The sequence below is a fragment of the Cricetulus griseus genome, chromosome 2, assembly GCF_003668045.3.
Source record: "Cricetulus griseus strain 17A/GY chromosome 2, alternate assembly CriGri-PICRH-1.0, whole genome shotgun sequence".
Classification (NCBI taxonomy): Eukaryota; Metazoa; Chordata; class Mammalia; order Rodentia; family Cricetidae; genus Cricetulus; species Cricetulus griseus.
In genome coordinates, this window is record NC_048595.1 from 330,547,588 (window position 1) to 330,563,956 (window position 16,369).

General features: G+C 41.7%; 2 protein-coding genes across 14 annotated transcripts in view; one reads left to right on the forward strand and one right to left on the reverse strand.

Moving 5' to 3' along the window:
• Window positions 1–9,248, reverse strand: part of Ddx4 (DEAD-box helicase 4) — a 71,630-nt gene extending 62,382 nt beyond the window's left edge. For 4 of the 11 annotated variants that reach the window (XM_027401463.2, XM_035440572.1, XM_027401458.2 and 1 more), the window contains exon 1: window positions 8,841–9,248. In XM_027401463.2, coding sequence (XP_027257264.1) covers window positions 8,841–8,909 — 69 coding nt within the window. In that variant the 5' untranslated portion in view covers window positions 8,910–9,248. Of the gene's footprint in view, window positions 1–2,908; window positions 3,029–3,288; window positions 3,362–8,840 lie in introns of all 11 variants that reach the window. The other 7 variants (XM_035440573.1, XM_035440575.1, XM_027401464.2 and 4 more) reach the window with 5 other exon arrangements.
• Window positions 9,249–9,348: 100 nt separating this feature from the next.
• The window catches only part of Slc38a9 (solute carrier family 38 member 9), a 79,031-nt gene continuing 72,010 nt past the window's right edge, over window positions 9,349–16,369 (forward strand). Inside the window, exon 1 of one of the 3 annotated variants that reach the window (XM_027401465.2) lies at window positions 9,349–9,509. The gene's annotated coding sequence lies outside the window, so the exon portion shown is untranslated. Of the gene's footprint in view, window positions 9,510–9,550; window positions 9,914–16,369 lie in introns of those variants that run through there. The other 2 variants (XR_003482493.2, XM_027401466.2) reach the window with 2 other exon arrangements.

Genomic DNA, 16,369 nt, shown 5'->3' on the forward strand with positions numbered 1-16,369 from the left:
TCATGATTTAACTCACCAAGTATTCGATGATATGGATGAGATTTATCAGAGACTACTATCTGTTCCCCCTAATGAACTAATACAGTGATACTCTAACTCAGAAGCAGGTTTTTTTGAGTAGTGTTCCTTAGGGGTCCTATTTGTAATGGCCCAGGCCCTTCTCCATGTTAGTAGCCTTTGTGCTGTTACAAGTGTGTAATGAAAGTTAAAGTTGAATGAAAAAGAAAAGCCAAATTCTGGGCCAGGGTCTCTTGGACAACCTTCCTCACACCATCAGCCATTTCTAGCCCTTTCTCACAAACTGGAGGTCAGTGAACTGTGGAGTCTAGTGAACAAGTTGTAGGAAACACAGAACACCAGGGTATCAAACTTTTCATTCCCACTGGATATTACCTGCCTCAAAGAACAAAGAAAGTGGCTTTCACTGTGTCCCAAGCAGCAATTGAAAGAGGATTAGTGAATATAATATCACCTGTAGCTGCAATCCCTCCCCCCTTTTTTTAAAAAAGTATTTCACCTTAAGAGCAGTAATGTGTTAACAAACAGATCCTGTCTGTGAGCCTGGGTCAGAAATGAAGTTTTTTGTCTGCCCTCTAAAACTGAAGGATTGTCACTGCTAGTTTCAGTGGCACATTCCTGTAACCCTTACTTGGGAGGTACAGGCCGGAGAATCAGGAGCACAGTTGCATGGCTAGTTCAAGGCCAACCTGTGCAACATAACATCCAGCCTCAAATGTCAAAACTAAATATTAATAAAGCAAAGGCAAGTGAGATGTATCTGACAAGCTGCAGACTCATATTGGATCCCTGAGATCCACATACAGGAAGGAGAGAACTGACTTGCACAAGTTGCCCTGTGACCTCCATACATGTGTCATGGCCTGAAAACACACACACACACACACACACACACACACACACACACACACACACACACACCTAGCCCCATCTTCACACACACGCCCCACAGAATAAATGTTTTAAAATAAGATAAAGACTAAAAGATTGAAGCTTTTGAACAGAGGAGACACCACCAGCATTTGGCTGAGAATTCTCAATTCCTCAATTAGGGGAAAATTGGGGGAAGAACAGTAAGTCTCTAAGGTGTGTGCCACATTTTTTACCCAAATATAAGGAGAAAATAGGAGCTATGCAATGAGGAATCCTAGCAAACACTGTCTTAACTACATGAGCAGAGTTCACAGCACTCTTCTTGTTACCTTTTACTATTTAACAAACAATCGTGAAATGTGTTGGCTTACAAAGACATTCTCACCCTAACCCTAACCCTAACCCTAACTCTAACCCTAAACCATAAACCCTAACCCTAACCCTATCTCTAACACTAACCCTAAACCCTAAACCTAACCCTAACCCCAAGCATGGTTGTGTGGATTGAGAGGGCTCAGCATACCATCTCATATGATTATGTTCAAATGGTGATTGTAACTTAGGTCATTTTAAAGTTTAATATCAACTTCTTTCTTTTTGGCATTACCAGAGTTTGAACCTAGATAATTGAGCATGCCAGGCAAGGTCTCTACCATTGAGCTATATCCCAATGTCAATTTGTTTAAACATCCAAGGTGACTCTTTTTCACTCTAGCATCTGATGGCTGGCATGGCCAGAACATATTTCTCTACAAGTGACTGCCTTGAGCTATGAAGGTTGTTAGGCAATCTCAGTCAGACTCTACAAGGTTGTTGCCCACCTCCAATGCCACATTTCAACTAGACAGACATGTCATGGACATCACTTCAAGAGACCAGGGCAATAGTTCTTCAGATCCAGCATAAGAAGTTAATCATTGGCTGAAAGACACTTAAGAAAGTGCTCAACATCCTTAGCCATCAGGGAAATGCAAATCAAAACAACTCTGAGATACTATCTTACTCCTTTCAGAATAGCTAAAATCAAAAACACCAAAGACAATTTATGCTGGAGAGGACGTGGAGAAAGGGGAACACTCCTCCATTGTTGGTGGGAGTGCAAAAGAAGAAGAAGAAGAAGAAGAAGAAGAAGAAGAAGAAGAAGAAGAAGAAGAAGAAGAAGAAGAAGAAGAAGAAGAAGAAGTTGTTAATCATATTTGCAACATTCAATTGATTGGTATGAGAAAATCACAAGGCCAGTCCAGATTCATGGAGATGGGCCTCTATAATGTCATGAAAACTGGATATATAGTCCACTGAAGAACCTTTGGTGTAGTTGCTTCAATTAACTCCTTTGGCCCACTCAAGTCCCTTTCAGATCCCCAGTAACCTATCTGCCCCTTTAATGTTGTCCCAAAGTTATCATAAGTGTATTTCAGCCTCTTCATTTTTTTCTCTTCTCTATATAGCCTGTCTTGGAGCTCATTCATTCTCTTCTGTTTGACTTACTCTATTATCAATACTTTCTTAATGCATTTCATTTTGTTTAGTGTAAATTCATGCTCAGAGATGTCAATGTTTTAAAAATTGCCTCCACAAATTTTATCTATTGAAGAACTGAATTATTTCTCTATTTTCCATTGAAACTCAGTAAGTTTCCTTCAACTTGGTCTGTTGCTTTGTTTGCTTTTAATTATCTGTGGCAATTCAGATCAGAAATGCTCTCCATAGTATTTGAATACTTGAGGCTTAGCTGGTTGTGCTGCTTAGGGAGGGGTGCGTTAGTGGGGGTGGACCTTGAGAATACACAGCCTCACCCCATTCACAGTTCACACTCTGTGTTTCATGCTTTCCACTGAGGATGTGAACTCTCAGCTGTCTGCTCCAGCCATCACACCTGCGCTTGCCACCATGCTTCCTTGCCATGATGGACTCTCATCACTCTGAAACTGCAAGTCAAAATAAACTCCTCCTTCCATCAGTCAGTTTTGGGTCACGGTATTTTATCACAGCAGCAGAGAAGTAACTAACACATTACCTGTATGAGCATGCACCTATACCGATTATTATTGGGACAGTTTCCGACATTTTACTTTTACTGTTAGACAAGGCCATGGTTCCTTGAACATCCTTGATGTTGACTGATGTATGGTGTCACCTGAGGACAAACAGATTAGTTATTTATCCCATAATCTTCATAATTTGGCTTGTTTGGGTTTTGTTTGTTTTCAGAAATTAAAGCCAGCATGCCTATTTTTTCAGCCTATAGTTCTAACTCTAGATGGCGCCAAAGTTCAGATTGCCTGTTGCAGTCCTAAAAGCAATCCAAGTAGTTTGGGGTTATCCTAACCTCAATTGATGAGTTTGTTTCAGACTCAATTAGGGAGCGCTTATAAAAGATAGCTTACCCACACAAACCTGTACATGGGTCTTGCATAGGCCTACATGTGCCTTCCAAAGCCATCAGCCTGTGGTCATAAACTGTAGAATTCTGTGAAGAGAATCACAGAGGGACCAGCCCTGGGTTCCTACTCCAGAACTGTGGCTATAAATGTCACAGTGCTGATCCCACTACACCAGGATCAACAGAGCACTGGGGTGAGACCAAGTCCTGTACTGCAGTGGGCTGCTGGGAACGCAGCCCTGACTGGAACAGAAGTTTGCTAGACTAGGACAGCAAGTCTTCCCCTGGCACTGTAACTCTTCAGAAACCCTGTCTTCATGCAGGACTCAAGATGGGGACTGTTAGATTCTGTCTGCCCAGTGTGGAGGTGCAGAATCCCAACACTAAGTCCCAAGGCAAAATTCTGTGTTTTTACCCCATCCCACCTGATGAGTAGAGGCTGAGTCCATGTGGTGCCGCCCATGGTTTGAATAGTGCTGATGAAATCAGTCCTTTGGCCATCCAAGATGGCATTAACCTGTGTCCTATCTGGCTTTCAAAGGCTCAATTTACCTACACAGACTCAGGGGTATATCCAGGTGCATGCCAGAACTGACAGTAATTAAGTCCATCATAATAAGTGTAAAACTGTGTCAGGTGTCAAGGTCTGGAGCTCCATCAGTGAATACTGGCCCAGGATAGTTGTGCTACTGGAGACTTGGAATGGGCAGTGACAACAGTCCCTTAGGGCAGTAGTTCTCAACCTTGCTAATGCTGTGACCCTCTAATACAGTTCTTCATTTTGTAGTGACTCCCCCTCCCAACCATGAAGTTATTTTCATTGCTACTTCATAACTAATTTTGCTACTGTTGTGGATTGTAATGGAAATGTTTCCCAATGGTCTTAGGTGACCCCTGTCAAAGGGTCATTTGACTTCCAAGGAGGTCAAAACCCACAGATTGAGAACCTTAAAGACTATTAAGGCTGGCACTGAGCTCCAAGGAAGAGTTCTTGCTTTTGTGCTATCCAGTAGGTGAAGCCCTGCTTTCCATTCTACTAGCTGAGGTTGTGGGGGAAGAGTCCTAACTGCAGTCTTAGCCATCTGACTATCTTCAGGTCACAGGCCTTGGCCACAGGATGCACAGGATTGCACCAGCTCTTAGATCACTGGGCTGTTCATACTGTTTCAAGTCTGAGGTGAGGATTTAATTCCTTCTCCATCCCCAAAGTGAAGGTATCACTCTCCCTGAAGCTTGGGGGGGGGGGCAAAAACAGGCCTCAGCATTTTTTTCAATGTGTCTTTTCCTTTTATACTAAAATCAGAACACTACGGGTGGTCTTTCACCTTAGTTCTTTAGTAAGCTCTTGCGAAGTTAGTACGGTGCATGAAAATCCAGCAAAGGTGTCCACCCTTATGACATTATGGTATGCTATTATCTACAAATGTGCTGGGCCTTACCCACAGCTATGGTGGGATGCATGATACCCTAGTGCCATCTGTAAGGAGGTAAATGGTAAATGATCTTACCTAGCTGCCATCTTGTTCTGCCTCCTTAAAGAGCATTTAAACTCACTGGACAGTCATAAAACAAAGACCTCCAGGAACCATGTATTGCCTGATGTATCACAGTACAAAACACATGTAAAGGTATGATCTCAAAATACAACTTTAAATATGATCAAACTCTTAGATTTAACTCCCAATCTGTGGCAAATAAAAGAAACAGAGGATGTTATGCTTCACCACAGACGCAGAGTCAACAAAATACAAAATGCAGGAAATGTTAACTGGAAAAAAAAATCTCAGGAGATAAGAGGCAAACCAAATAAAATGTATAGATCCAGACTCCAACCAACTATAGAACTTGTAATACAATTCAAGAAATTGGGCCAGGCATGGTAGCTCATGTCTTTAACCTAGCATTCAGGAGACAGAGGCAGGCAAATCTATCTCTATGAGTTTGGGGCTAATCTGGTCTACAGCGCATATTCCAGGCCAGTCAGGGTTACATAGTGAGAACCTATCTCAAAAAAATTTCACATTTATTTTGTGTGTGCATGCACATGCATATGTGCACACTTTTATGTGTGGAAGCATGCGTCTATGGTTACATGTATGCAAGCTTTGAACAACCTCATTCATGTGTCCTTCCTTGGGAGCTGCCCACCTTGTTTTCTGAGTTTCTTATTAATCTGGAGATTGACAAGATGGCTAGCTTGGTCAGCCAGTGAACCCAGAGATCCACCTGACTATGTATCTCCAGGATTGGGATTACAAATGCATGCCATTGAGAACCTGGACTTTTTAAAATGTGGTTTGGAGCCGGGCGGTGGTGGCGCATGCCTTTAATCCCAGCACTCGGGAGGCAGAGGCTGGTGGATCTCTGTGAGTTCGAGATCAGACTGGTCTACAAGAGCTAGTTCCAGGACAGCCTCCAAAGCCACAGATGAAACCCTGTCTCAAAAAAACAAACAAAAAAAATGTGGTTTGGGGGAATTAAATTCAAGTCTCTGTGATTTTGTGGCAAGTACTTTACCAACTGAGCTATCTCCATAGTTTCAAGAAATGTATTAACTGATTAGATACTAAGTAACACTAAGCAAATATTAGTATTTTAAATACAATTATGTGAAGGTTGTGACTTTTTAAAGCAGTCTTTATATTTTAGAAATGCAAAGATATGGTTATAGATGAGATAAGACTTGGTTCTGTGTTTATTGTTTTTTAATAAGTAATAGAAACATAGAGGTTCACCATACTTCTTGCTTCTTTATATAGCTAAAACAGATGAAAAAACTATGTGTGATGATTCATGCTGTACTACTAGCATTTAGGAGGCAGAAACAAAAGAACCATGCCATCCTGGGTCACAGAGCAAGTTCTAGGTCAATGTAGGATACAATGTAGGATACTCTGTCAGTGTTCTAAATTATAAAGTGTGATTGGAGGAAGAGAGACACCGAAGGATGTAATAAACTTAGAAAAGCAGCAAAAGCAGCAGGGTGAATCAGTCTCTAATGGACTGACTGCCTAGAAGCTTTGCAGAAGCAATTTTATTGATTATTACACAAAAGGCCTTTTAGCAAGGCAATTCTTGCACACCCAAATCTCTTCTCTGATCTAGGGGTTGTCCAAAGGCACCATTACCTATGTCAGCACAGTCATTATAAGAATTCCAGGGTCTGGAAAGATGGCTCAGAGGCTAAGATCACTGACTGCTCTTCCAGAGGTCCTGAGTTCAATTCCCAGCAACCACATGGCGGCTCACAACCATCTTTAATAAGATTTGATGCCCTCTTCTGGTGTGCAGGCAGAACATACATGCAGGCAGAACACTATACATGATAAATAAAATAAATAAAATCTTAAAAAAAAAGAATTCCAGGTTTACCAGGAATATCATATTACTGAGGTCATGCTAAGGTTCTGAAATTCCCAAGAAAGAGCAACCTCATAAATCTTAAGTAACAATCACTTCCTATTTACCAGACATTACTTCAAGGCCTAAGTGGCCATCACTCCATAGTAAAATATCAGGTGTAATGGCTCTTCCAGTTTTTCCTCTACAGACCTTACCTAAAAATAGACAAATAAATAAAAATAAAAACCAAATAGTGCAAAAATGTACTCCCCTCCCTGGCTTTTCCTGACTCTTCTTGTTTTCAAACTTTTCTTTAGATGCCTCTTTCTCTACCTAGTCATTAAATGTTAGTGTATGTGCTGGTGTGTGTGGTGTGTAGGACTTTTTCTTTATTAGTGATTGATGGTGGTAGGTACAGCCCACTGTGGGTAGGGTCAGCCCTGAGCTGGTGGTCCTGGGTTCTATAAGAAAGCAGGTTGAGCAAACCACAGGGAGAAAGCCAGTAAGCAGCACTGCTCCATGACCTTTGCATCAGCTCCTACCTCTGGGATCCTGCCCCATTTGAGTTCCTGTCCTGACTTCCTTAGATGATTAACAGTGATACAGAAGTGAAAGTCAAATAAATCCTATCATTCCCAACTTGATTTTTGGTCATTGTGTTTCATCACAGCAATGGAAATCCAAACTAAGACAGTGTGTCTTAGAATTTGTTCTCAGTAGGTAGCGGTGGCTCACACCTTTAATCCCAGAACTCGGGAGGCAGAAGCAGACGGGTTCTGTGAGTTCAAGGCCAGCCAGGTCTACAAAGAGAGTTCCAGGGCAGCCAGGGCTGTTACACAGAGAAAACCTGTCTTGAACCCCCCCCCCAAAATTTTGTTCTCAATTGCTAGCCTATCTTTATCCTCAGTAATTTTTTAAATCTTATTCTATAGTACATGAATGTATTAATTTAAGAATTTCTCAGTGGAAAACCTGGCACAATTCTAGTCTGTTTATTTCTTTTTTGGACTTAGATTTTGCCCCTATACCTATGACTATGTGTTCAAATACTTTGGACAGACCCTGCTCTGGAAGCCAAGATGAGGCCCTTTAAAGCAAGGGAAAACTTTGGGTTGAACCTTCAAGAAACCAGTGGGCAGGTCAGAACACTCAGTTACAATTTCTTGAGAGTAAGATCTCTATTGGTTCCTTTGGTGCTAGTGACCTGTACCAACAATATAGACTGCCATCTTCAAGATCACCACCACCTGACCAATCTTTTTTTACATGTGTGATTTTTTTTTTCAAGATAGGGTTTATCTGTGTAACAGCCCTGGCTGTCCTGGAACTCACTCTGTAGACCAGGCAGGCCTCAAACTCAGAGATCTCCCTATGTCTGCCTCCAGAGTGCTGGGTTTAAAGGCATATGTCACTACTGCCTGGTATGACCAGAGCTTTCTTACCAATTTCAGCAATTTTGTTGTTGTTGTTTAAATATTTTTCTTGCAGTTCTAAAGTATTTATTTGCTTTTTAACCTTGCTTAAAATTGTTTTCTCAGACTGGAATTCAGAAAAAGAAGAAATTTTTCCAATCAGGGAGGGTTACACAACAATGCATTGCTCTTTTGAAAGTACAGCCAAAGAGCACCGGTAAGCCTTTTGGAACAAGAAACCTATCAATGTAATTAACTTGTATCTCGATTAAAGGCAATGATCACTAAGTTGTCTACTTGCAATTGTCAAGCCCTCAGTATCACATTGGATATTTAAAGGCTTTTGAGAGAATAATTTGGAAGACATTGTTTTGAATTCCAGGTATTTTGCTACTTCAAAGTTTGGCCTTGCCTTGTCACTTAACTTTTATAAGACTGTTTCTTGGTAAAATAGGTAGAATGTACAGTTGCAAAAAAAGAGTGTACAGACTTAAAAAAGAGATAAACGTAAAATTCTTGGAATTCATTACTATTTGATAAATTTAGATCTTGGGGTCATTTTTGTTGTTGTTGTTTTTGTATTTCGAGACAGGGTTTCTCTGTGTAGTTTTGGAGCCTCCTGTAACTCACTCTGTAGCCTCTGCCTCCCAAGTGCTGGAACTGAAGGTGTGTGCCACCACCGCCCGGCAGGTCTTGGGGTCTTGATCACATTATAGCTCACTGCTTTCTAATGCTAGCATTCTTTACAGAGCCCTGGCTTGGGGCATGCCATACAGAGGTTTTAGGGACTCACCATGAGCTGATTTCCTTACCAAAATACTTTGTGCAGACTGTGTGTTTGCGTCGAATTGAGGAAAACTGCTGGGAAGAAGGGAGCCCATATTCTCAGAAAGCTTCTTTTAGTCTAGAGTCTAATTAGTCAAAGCATTAAAAAAGCAAAACAAAACAAAACAAAACAAAACAAAAACCCCAACAGGGAGAAATCAATGCAAGCTAACAACACCCTCCTCGCCCCATCTTCCTTCAGTATCCACAGAACCGAAGCGCGTGACCATAACATGAGCCAGGAAAACCCGAGAAGAAAGTCAGCCACATCATCTTTTTCTCACGTGGCCTGTGGAGATCGCTTCTGTACGCTCTTCCTAGGTTCTTTGGGCGGGCGGAGAAGAGTAAACAGCCTAACTGAGAGTCTTGCACCTGCCCAGCGACCCCGCCTCCGAAGCTAGAGGGCGGGATCCTGGGGGAGGATCGCTGGTTGCTGCATAGCCCTCTGGGAGTTGTAGTTCCAGATGGCAGAGCTTGGACAGAGGCGGCGGGCTGAGCGCGCCTAGGACTCCATCCCCCGCCAGCCCCCGCGGCTTAAGCCGTTGCCTCTTCCTGTTTAGGGAACGAGTCTCCCGACTGCAGCCACCCGCCAAGTCTGAGGAGGGGTCTTCGCCTCCTGATCGGGTTTTCCTTGGTGGAGGGATTGGCCTGCTGAGGTACAGCACCTTGTCGCTCCTGGCAAACTCAATCTGGGACGGTCTGAGAGGGAGTCCAGGCGTGGCGGGAAGGGTTGAGCTTGTGGTCAACCGGCTGTCACCGCCTAGGGGTCTTTGGGATCCGAGGAGAGCCAAGCCTAGGGTCAGGGAGACTGCTCCAGAGGGGCGCGTGTCCCTCGAGTGGGTCTAGTGCGGGGAGTCCGCGGGGGCTGAGGAAGTCTGGGTCTGCTGGAGCCTCCGGAAAAGGGCAGGAAGGTGACCACAGATCCGTGCCCAATGCCGGGATGAGAGGACTGTTGGGATAATCGCAACAGAGTGTCCTGTGAGAAAGAGCTAGAGGAATTGAGAGCCGAAGCCTCCTCGTGTCTCGGACTACAGCCACTACTGTTCCTACAACACTGGTGGTAAGGGTATGGAGATCCAACCCAGGAATTGTTAGATGAATGAAATCACTGTTCCACCTAGCCACTTCTCCAGCCCGCGAGTGAGTGCCCTGATAGTGGATGGCATGGTGTGTTGGCTGTCTTGCAATACTGGACTTGGGAGGCAGCTAGTCAGATGCGTTCTCCTTACCTTACAAATGAGGAAAAAGACCTACCGACCTACTGCTGGAGACACCCACTTATCATCCATCAGTTAGTTATTAGCCAGCTTGTCTAAAACCTAATTGTGGTGATCCTTTGGTAATGCCATATCTGTTGTTGAGATCAGTGGATTTGAGTGTCCTTTTCCTTTTTGATACCTTCAGATATGACAAAGAACTGACATGCAAAGTAACAGGCAAAAAAGGTTTTATTTGTTCCTTAATTTATTTTGGGTTTGTTGTGACACTTGTAAACTAAAGAGAAATTTATATGCCTTGTAAACAACTACTTCCAGGTAGATATAGGGCACAGTTGTAATCCCAGGACTCAGGAAGGTGAGGCAGGTGAAGGGTGGTCTCCAGTTATGTAAATAGTGAGACTTTCTCAAAGTGGTGGAGAGGTGACTGGTGCCTACAGTGCTGCTGACCTTGCAAACATGAAGACAGAAGTTCTTTTTTTTTCCTCCGTTTTTTTATTTGAATTAGAAACAAGATTGTTTTACATGTCAATCCCAGTTCCCTCTCCCTCCCCTCCTCCCCTGTCCCCCTCCCCAACTAACACCTTACCTATTCCATACCCTTTCTGCTCCCCAGGGAGGGTGAGGCCTTCCATAGGGTGTCTTCAGAGTCTATCATATCCTTTGGGATAGCGCCTAGGCTCAGGGAGTATCCCTCTATGTGGGATGGGCTCCAAAGTCCATTCCTACGCTAGGGATAAATACTGATCTACTACAAGGGGCCCCATAGATTTCCAAGGTCTCCTCACTGACACCAACCTTCATGGGGTCTGGATCAGTCCCATGCTGGTTTCCCAGCTATCATTCTGGGGACCAAGAGCTCCCCCTTGTTCAGGTCAGCTGTTTCTTTAGGTTTCACCAGCTTGGTCTGGACCCTTTTGCTCATCACTCTTCCTTCTCTGCAACTGGATTCCAGTTCAGTTCAGTGTTTAGCTGTGGGTGAAGACAGGAGTTCTATCCCCAGCACCTATGTAAAAATCAAAACCAGGTGCTCTGCAGCACATAGTGACCCCCAACACTGGAGAGATAAACAGCAGTATCCCGGGGGCTTGCTGGCCAACTAGTCCAGTAGAATTAGTGAGCTCCCAGTCCAATGAGAGATCCTATCTCAAAAAGTAAGTCAGAGAGAAGATACCTGACTTCAGCTTCTGGCCTCCACATGCATGTATTCACACACATGAATATGTACATACACATGTACAGCACAGACGAGAAAAGTCAGCCACCTCCGTATTAGCAAAGATGTCACATATCTCTAAAGAAATAAATTTACCTTGCATTACCAATTTTGCCAGCCAGAGCTTTGAGAACAACCAGCTTTAGATTTCCTCTCAAAAATCTTAAGTAGTATATACCTAGTGTACACTTTAAAATATTCTATTGTAGTTTTATAAGACTCTAAGTAGTTAGCGGGGATAGACTCAGGAAGACAGTACTGCTAACGTGAATTACAAATAAAAACAGTACAGTGGTTTTTTTTTTTTTTGGTTCTTTTTATAAAGGGTCTATATAGGCATAAAAGTGGGAAAAAGAGGTTAAAATTCTCTAGCAGGCCTGAATTTTTACAGTACACTTAAACTTCAGTACTTTGCTAGTAGTCTTTCTCTATCCAGAATATAAGAGAAACTAGAGTTGCTGGTGTGGGAGGAGAGGTTCTTTGGTGCCATAATGTTGTTTTGTGAGCTTTTTTTGCTTTTATAAACTCTGCTGTGTCCAGCACTGCCAGATTTTAACATCCTTTGAAGCATTAGTTAACAGAATAAAAAATGTTCTACCAGTAACACCAGAATTGTAGACTTACGGCTACCAGCTATTAACACACTGGTAAATTATTCATGAGGAATCTAGGTAAGTGAGTTAGTAGACACTATAGGACATTTATGGAAAAAAGAGATACACATACAAGAACAGCTTCTACCAGGCTGCCTTTTTAAATAACCAGATTTCCTTGCTTTTATACTATAGAGGTAGATGAACTCTTAACGGATTTTACCTGCTAATGACCATATTCTTCTTTTATAAAATGTTATTAGAGTCCAGCCATGAACACTCATTTCCATCCTATCTATCACACTAAAAGGCAGAGGTGAAATAATTGTAGACACTCAATGGCTGGATAAGCTTAAATAATTTCTTTCTGTTCCTTTACAGAAAAAAAAAAAAGGTTGCTCTATGGCCTAGAAAACTGAATACAAAGTATCTGAAAATGTATAACATATGTAAATGTTATAAAACTAATATCAGCCTCTGGGAAAGAACATAAACTCCTTGGATGTTTGTGTCCAAAGTAATATTTATCTTACCATAGCCTAGTCTATTCTGCAAGTTGATGCTAGCATCTTAGCATAGATACTACAGGTTTTTCTGTAAGGAGGGTGCAAGAGCATAGGCAGAGAACACTGAAGGTAAGCAATCCCAGTCTCTGGCCATGATGCTACCACCAACCACAGCAAGCCCAGCCCCTGCTGCCTGGGCGTGGAGCCAGCCATACTCTCCTTTCTAGTACCTCTGTGACATTTAGCATACCAAGTCATGTAAGCAGGTCATAGATTAACTTAAAGCCCCATCTCCTTTAGAGACCTGTAGGAGCAGGAATTTAGTAGGTGGGGCTTTATTAAAAGCCATTCTTACAATTTAGTTTGTTGCAATTTAGAGGCAAGAAGAGGTGAAAGGGCTACAGTGCCTTGGGTATATTTTCAGGGTGGTGGTAGGGGTTTTGTGGGAGCTAGACCAAGCCTGCCAAGACCAACTTTGTTGTTTTTTCCAGAGCCCTGTCCTTCCTCTCTTATCGGGTCAGCTTGGTTATCTCATACCCAGCTGCTAGCCCTTTCATTTCTTATCCCTACCTCCACATTTTAAACCTGACATTCATTTTAACTCACATTTGTTTTTACCTCAGTATCACACAAATAAGGTACGTGGTAGATTTCCTTTTGGGACCCATCCTGGTCTTTTCATGTTACTCTTATAAAATACCTGGGATGAAGTAATTTATAAAGAGCAAATTTATATCTGTGTTCTGAAGACTAGGGAGTCTGAGGTCAGGGTGCAGTTAGTTTGGGTGTTTGATAAGGGCCAGATTTCTGCTTCCAGGATGGCTCCTTCTTGCTATGTTCTCACATGGTAAGAGAGACAGAAAGGCAAAGTGGGGCCTCCAACTCAAACCCTTCATCTCTTTTATAAGGTACTAATCACATTGGTGATTTAGTCATCTCCTAAAGGCCTCTTACTACTGTAACCCAGCCTTGGAAATTACCACTGTAAACTCATCTCTCCAGCATTGGTAATTACTTACAACACATAAGCCTTGGAGGTAAACATGGCAGTACCCCTGTACTAAAACTAGTTTTAAACAATTGAGAACTCTTAATGACTTAGCTTTAGATTAAGAGTCTTGAATTTGGCTGGATGTGGTGTCTGGAACATGCCTTTAGTCCCAGCACTCAGGAGGCAGGTGAATCTCTGAGTTCAAGGCCAGCCTGGTCTACAGAGAGAGTTCCAGGACCACTAGAGCTACACAGAGAAACCCTATCTCAACCCCCCCTCCCCCCCACACACACCCAAAAAATCTTGAAATTAAGATACTAGATCTGGATATCCATCTGTGTCACCTTGCCCATTTTACACCTACCAATTATATCATTGTTAAGACTGCAGCAAAGAAATGCTATGAGTGCTTAGTATTTTTGTCATTGATAGACTATTCTGCATTCTAACCTTCAGTTACAGAACTTTTATTCCCTTCTCGACCTACTTCATCAAATAGCAGAGTATCTTTTAGGTTCACTCAGTTTTTAAAAACCATTAAATTGTTTATGGAACAGTGTTCAGGGGAATTTGAATTTTGAGCTAATTGATTAAGGCAACTGGAAACATTTTTTTTGACAAGAGGCTACTGTTTTCTGTGCAATCATCTTTTCAATTTCTAAAGCACTTTTTCTTTTTTTAATTTTTAATTTTTTATATATTTGAATTACAAACAAGATTGAATTACATGACGATCCCAGTTCCCATCTCCCTCCCTTCCTCCTCTACCACTGCCCCCCAACTAAAATCCTACCTATCATATGTCCTTTCTTCTAATTACACCTGACTCAAAATTTCTGTTAAAGCACTTTTTTCAATTGAAAGAATTTTAAAAGTCTGTAGGGTATAGCAGAATCCTAAAAGTAACCAGCTACAATATGTTTACAGCTTTTGTAGGCTTTTAATTCCATTGCACTTTCCAATTAATTACAAATGTTCTTTCCTGGGTATTGTATATGGTATGTTTTTACTCTTTGCCTCAAGGAGCCATTTTTAAAATTAGTCAAATTTGCACTTTGACATTAAGGAAACAGTGGAATGTGAATCTCACTGTATAAGTAGGTTATAGTCAGTTGTGACATAAAGGAAATAGCATTGGGTACTATTTCATTCTTTGTAGCTTTGCTAGCTAAGTGATGAAAGACAATTTCATTTCCATCTTCAGCTTCTTCTTTCTGTTCCTTCCATCTTTCCATAATCGCACTCTCATTTTAGTAAGGCCGACTGACATCCAAGAATCTCCCTAAATTTCTCCTCATTCTTAGTAGCATTCAGTTCCTAGCTAAAACAATCTCTGAGAGTTAAAAAGACTCATTTTCTCTGAACTCAGGCTTGTCTTCAGTTTAGAAACTAAGAGAGTGGGAGCTGGAGATCCCCACTAACCAGAAGCAGCCTGAGGCATTCTGAGAGACCGCTGCTGAGATGAAGGGGGAGTCTTGACCTCACTGCAGAAAAGAATTTCAGGACTGGCCAGTGTGACCAAGATTTAAATCTATCAGGAAGAGATTTTAACTGTAGACTTAAGCATGGGTGTTAATAGGAGAAGTGCTTAGGGAAAAGACAGTATATGTGAGGTGTGAGCTTCCCTGGAAGGTGGAGCTTGAGTCTATTAGCAGTGTGTATGTGTGTGTGTGTGTGTGTGTGTGTGTGTGTGTGTGTGTGTGTGTAGGAGAAGTGCTTAGGGAAAAGACAGTATATGTGAGGTGTGAGCTTCCCTGGAAGGTGGAGCTTGAGTCTATTAGCAGTGTGTGTGTGTGTGTGTGTGTGTGTGTGTGTGTGTGTGTGTGTGTGTGTGTGTGTTTGTGTGGTGGCTTCCGAAGTTACATTGTTCACAGGCTTTTTTCTCTCTCCTCTTTTGGTACATGAGATCATAGAGTGGTCCATGAGGTACACCAGATTGCAGGCTGATAAGGTAAACCATAGGTGACAGAAGTTGTACAAGGGAAATTAGGGCATATTGTAAATGATGTTTATATTCTTGTTTGAAATTCCCAGAAAAGTGCTGTTTTACACTTGGAAAGGAGTAAGGCCATATTCAAGTACACTTTGGCCCTAAGTACAGTTCATTGCTATTCTCATGTGAAATGTCTGTATAAAAATAATATTATTTCTATGTAGGCAATCCCTATGGTAAATGTTGTTCATTTTGTTGCAGTATTTGACTTTTAGCAAGTGAGAGAGTTTAACTGGACCCTGGGACCAGGGGGTTCTTTTATTTCTCACATTTCCTTAATTTTTTGCCTGTCTTGCCTTAGAATCTAAGCTTTTAGTTTGCATGCAGTTGTACTCTCCAGAAATAAATTCTTTCCCTTTCGTACTATTTTGTTTGTGGTTGTTCAATAATTTTATGAAGATCAACCTTTTTATTTCTTTTTCTACTTCAGAATTTATGCTCTTTATACCAAATAACAGCAAATTCCATAGAGTAATAGTGGTTGGCATGTGGTCTCCTTTGGGTCTCTACCCCTTTAGTGATCTAATATCAGATCTCATGCATAGCAGAGATTTACATTACAATCTGTAAAAGTAGCAAAATTACTGTTACAAAGTGGTTGGAGGTCACCACAACATGAGGAACTGTATTAAAGGATTGCAGCATTAGGAAGATTGAGAACCACTGCAAGAGTGTTCTTTGGCTTTGGAAATTGAAAATGTACAATGTGCTGTATGAATCTGTTTCAGAGTCAATTGAAAAAACTTTTTAACCTGGGATAAATCTTGCTTGTCTTGTTTTTGCACGTTCATGGTTGTTGAATCACTGTTCACAATAGCCAGGTTATAACTTGAATAAATCTTTCACTGATCTCTTCCTAAGCTGATTTGGAAACTAGGGCCAGTGATTGGTATAGAGTTGAGCTAAAATTGAAATAATGAACTGAAAATTGGCATTGGGTTTGCATGCTACTGGGCTAGCTCTTAAGAGATTTAGGGGTTATTCTCTCAGCTTTATAAAT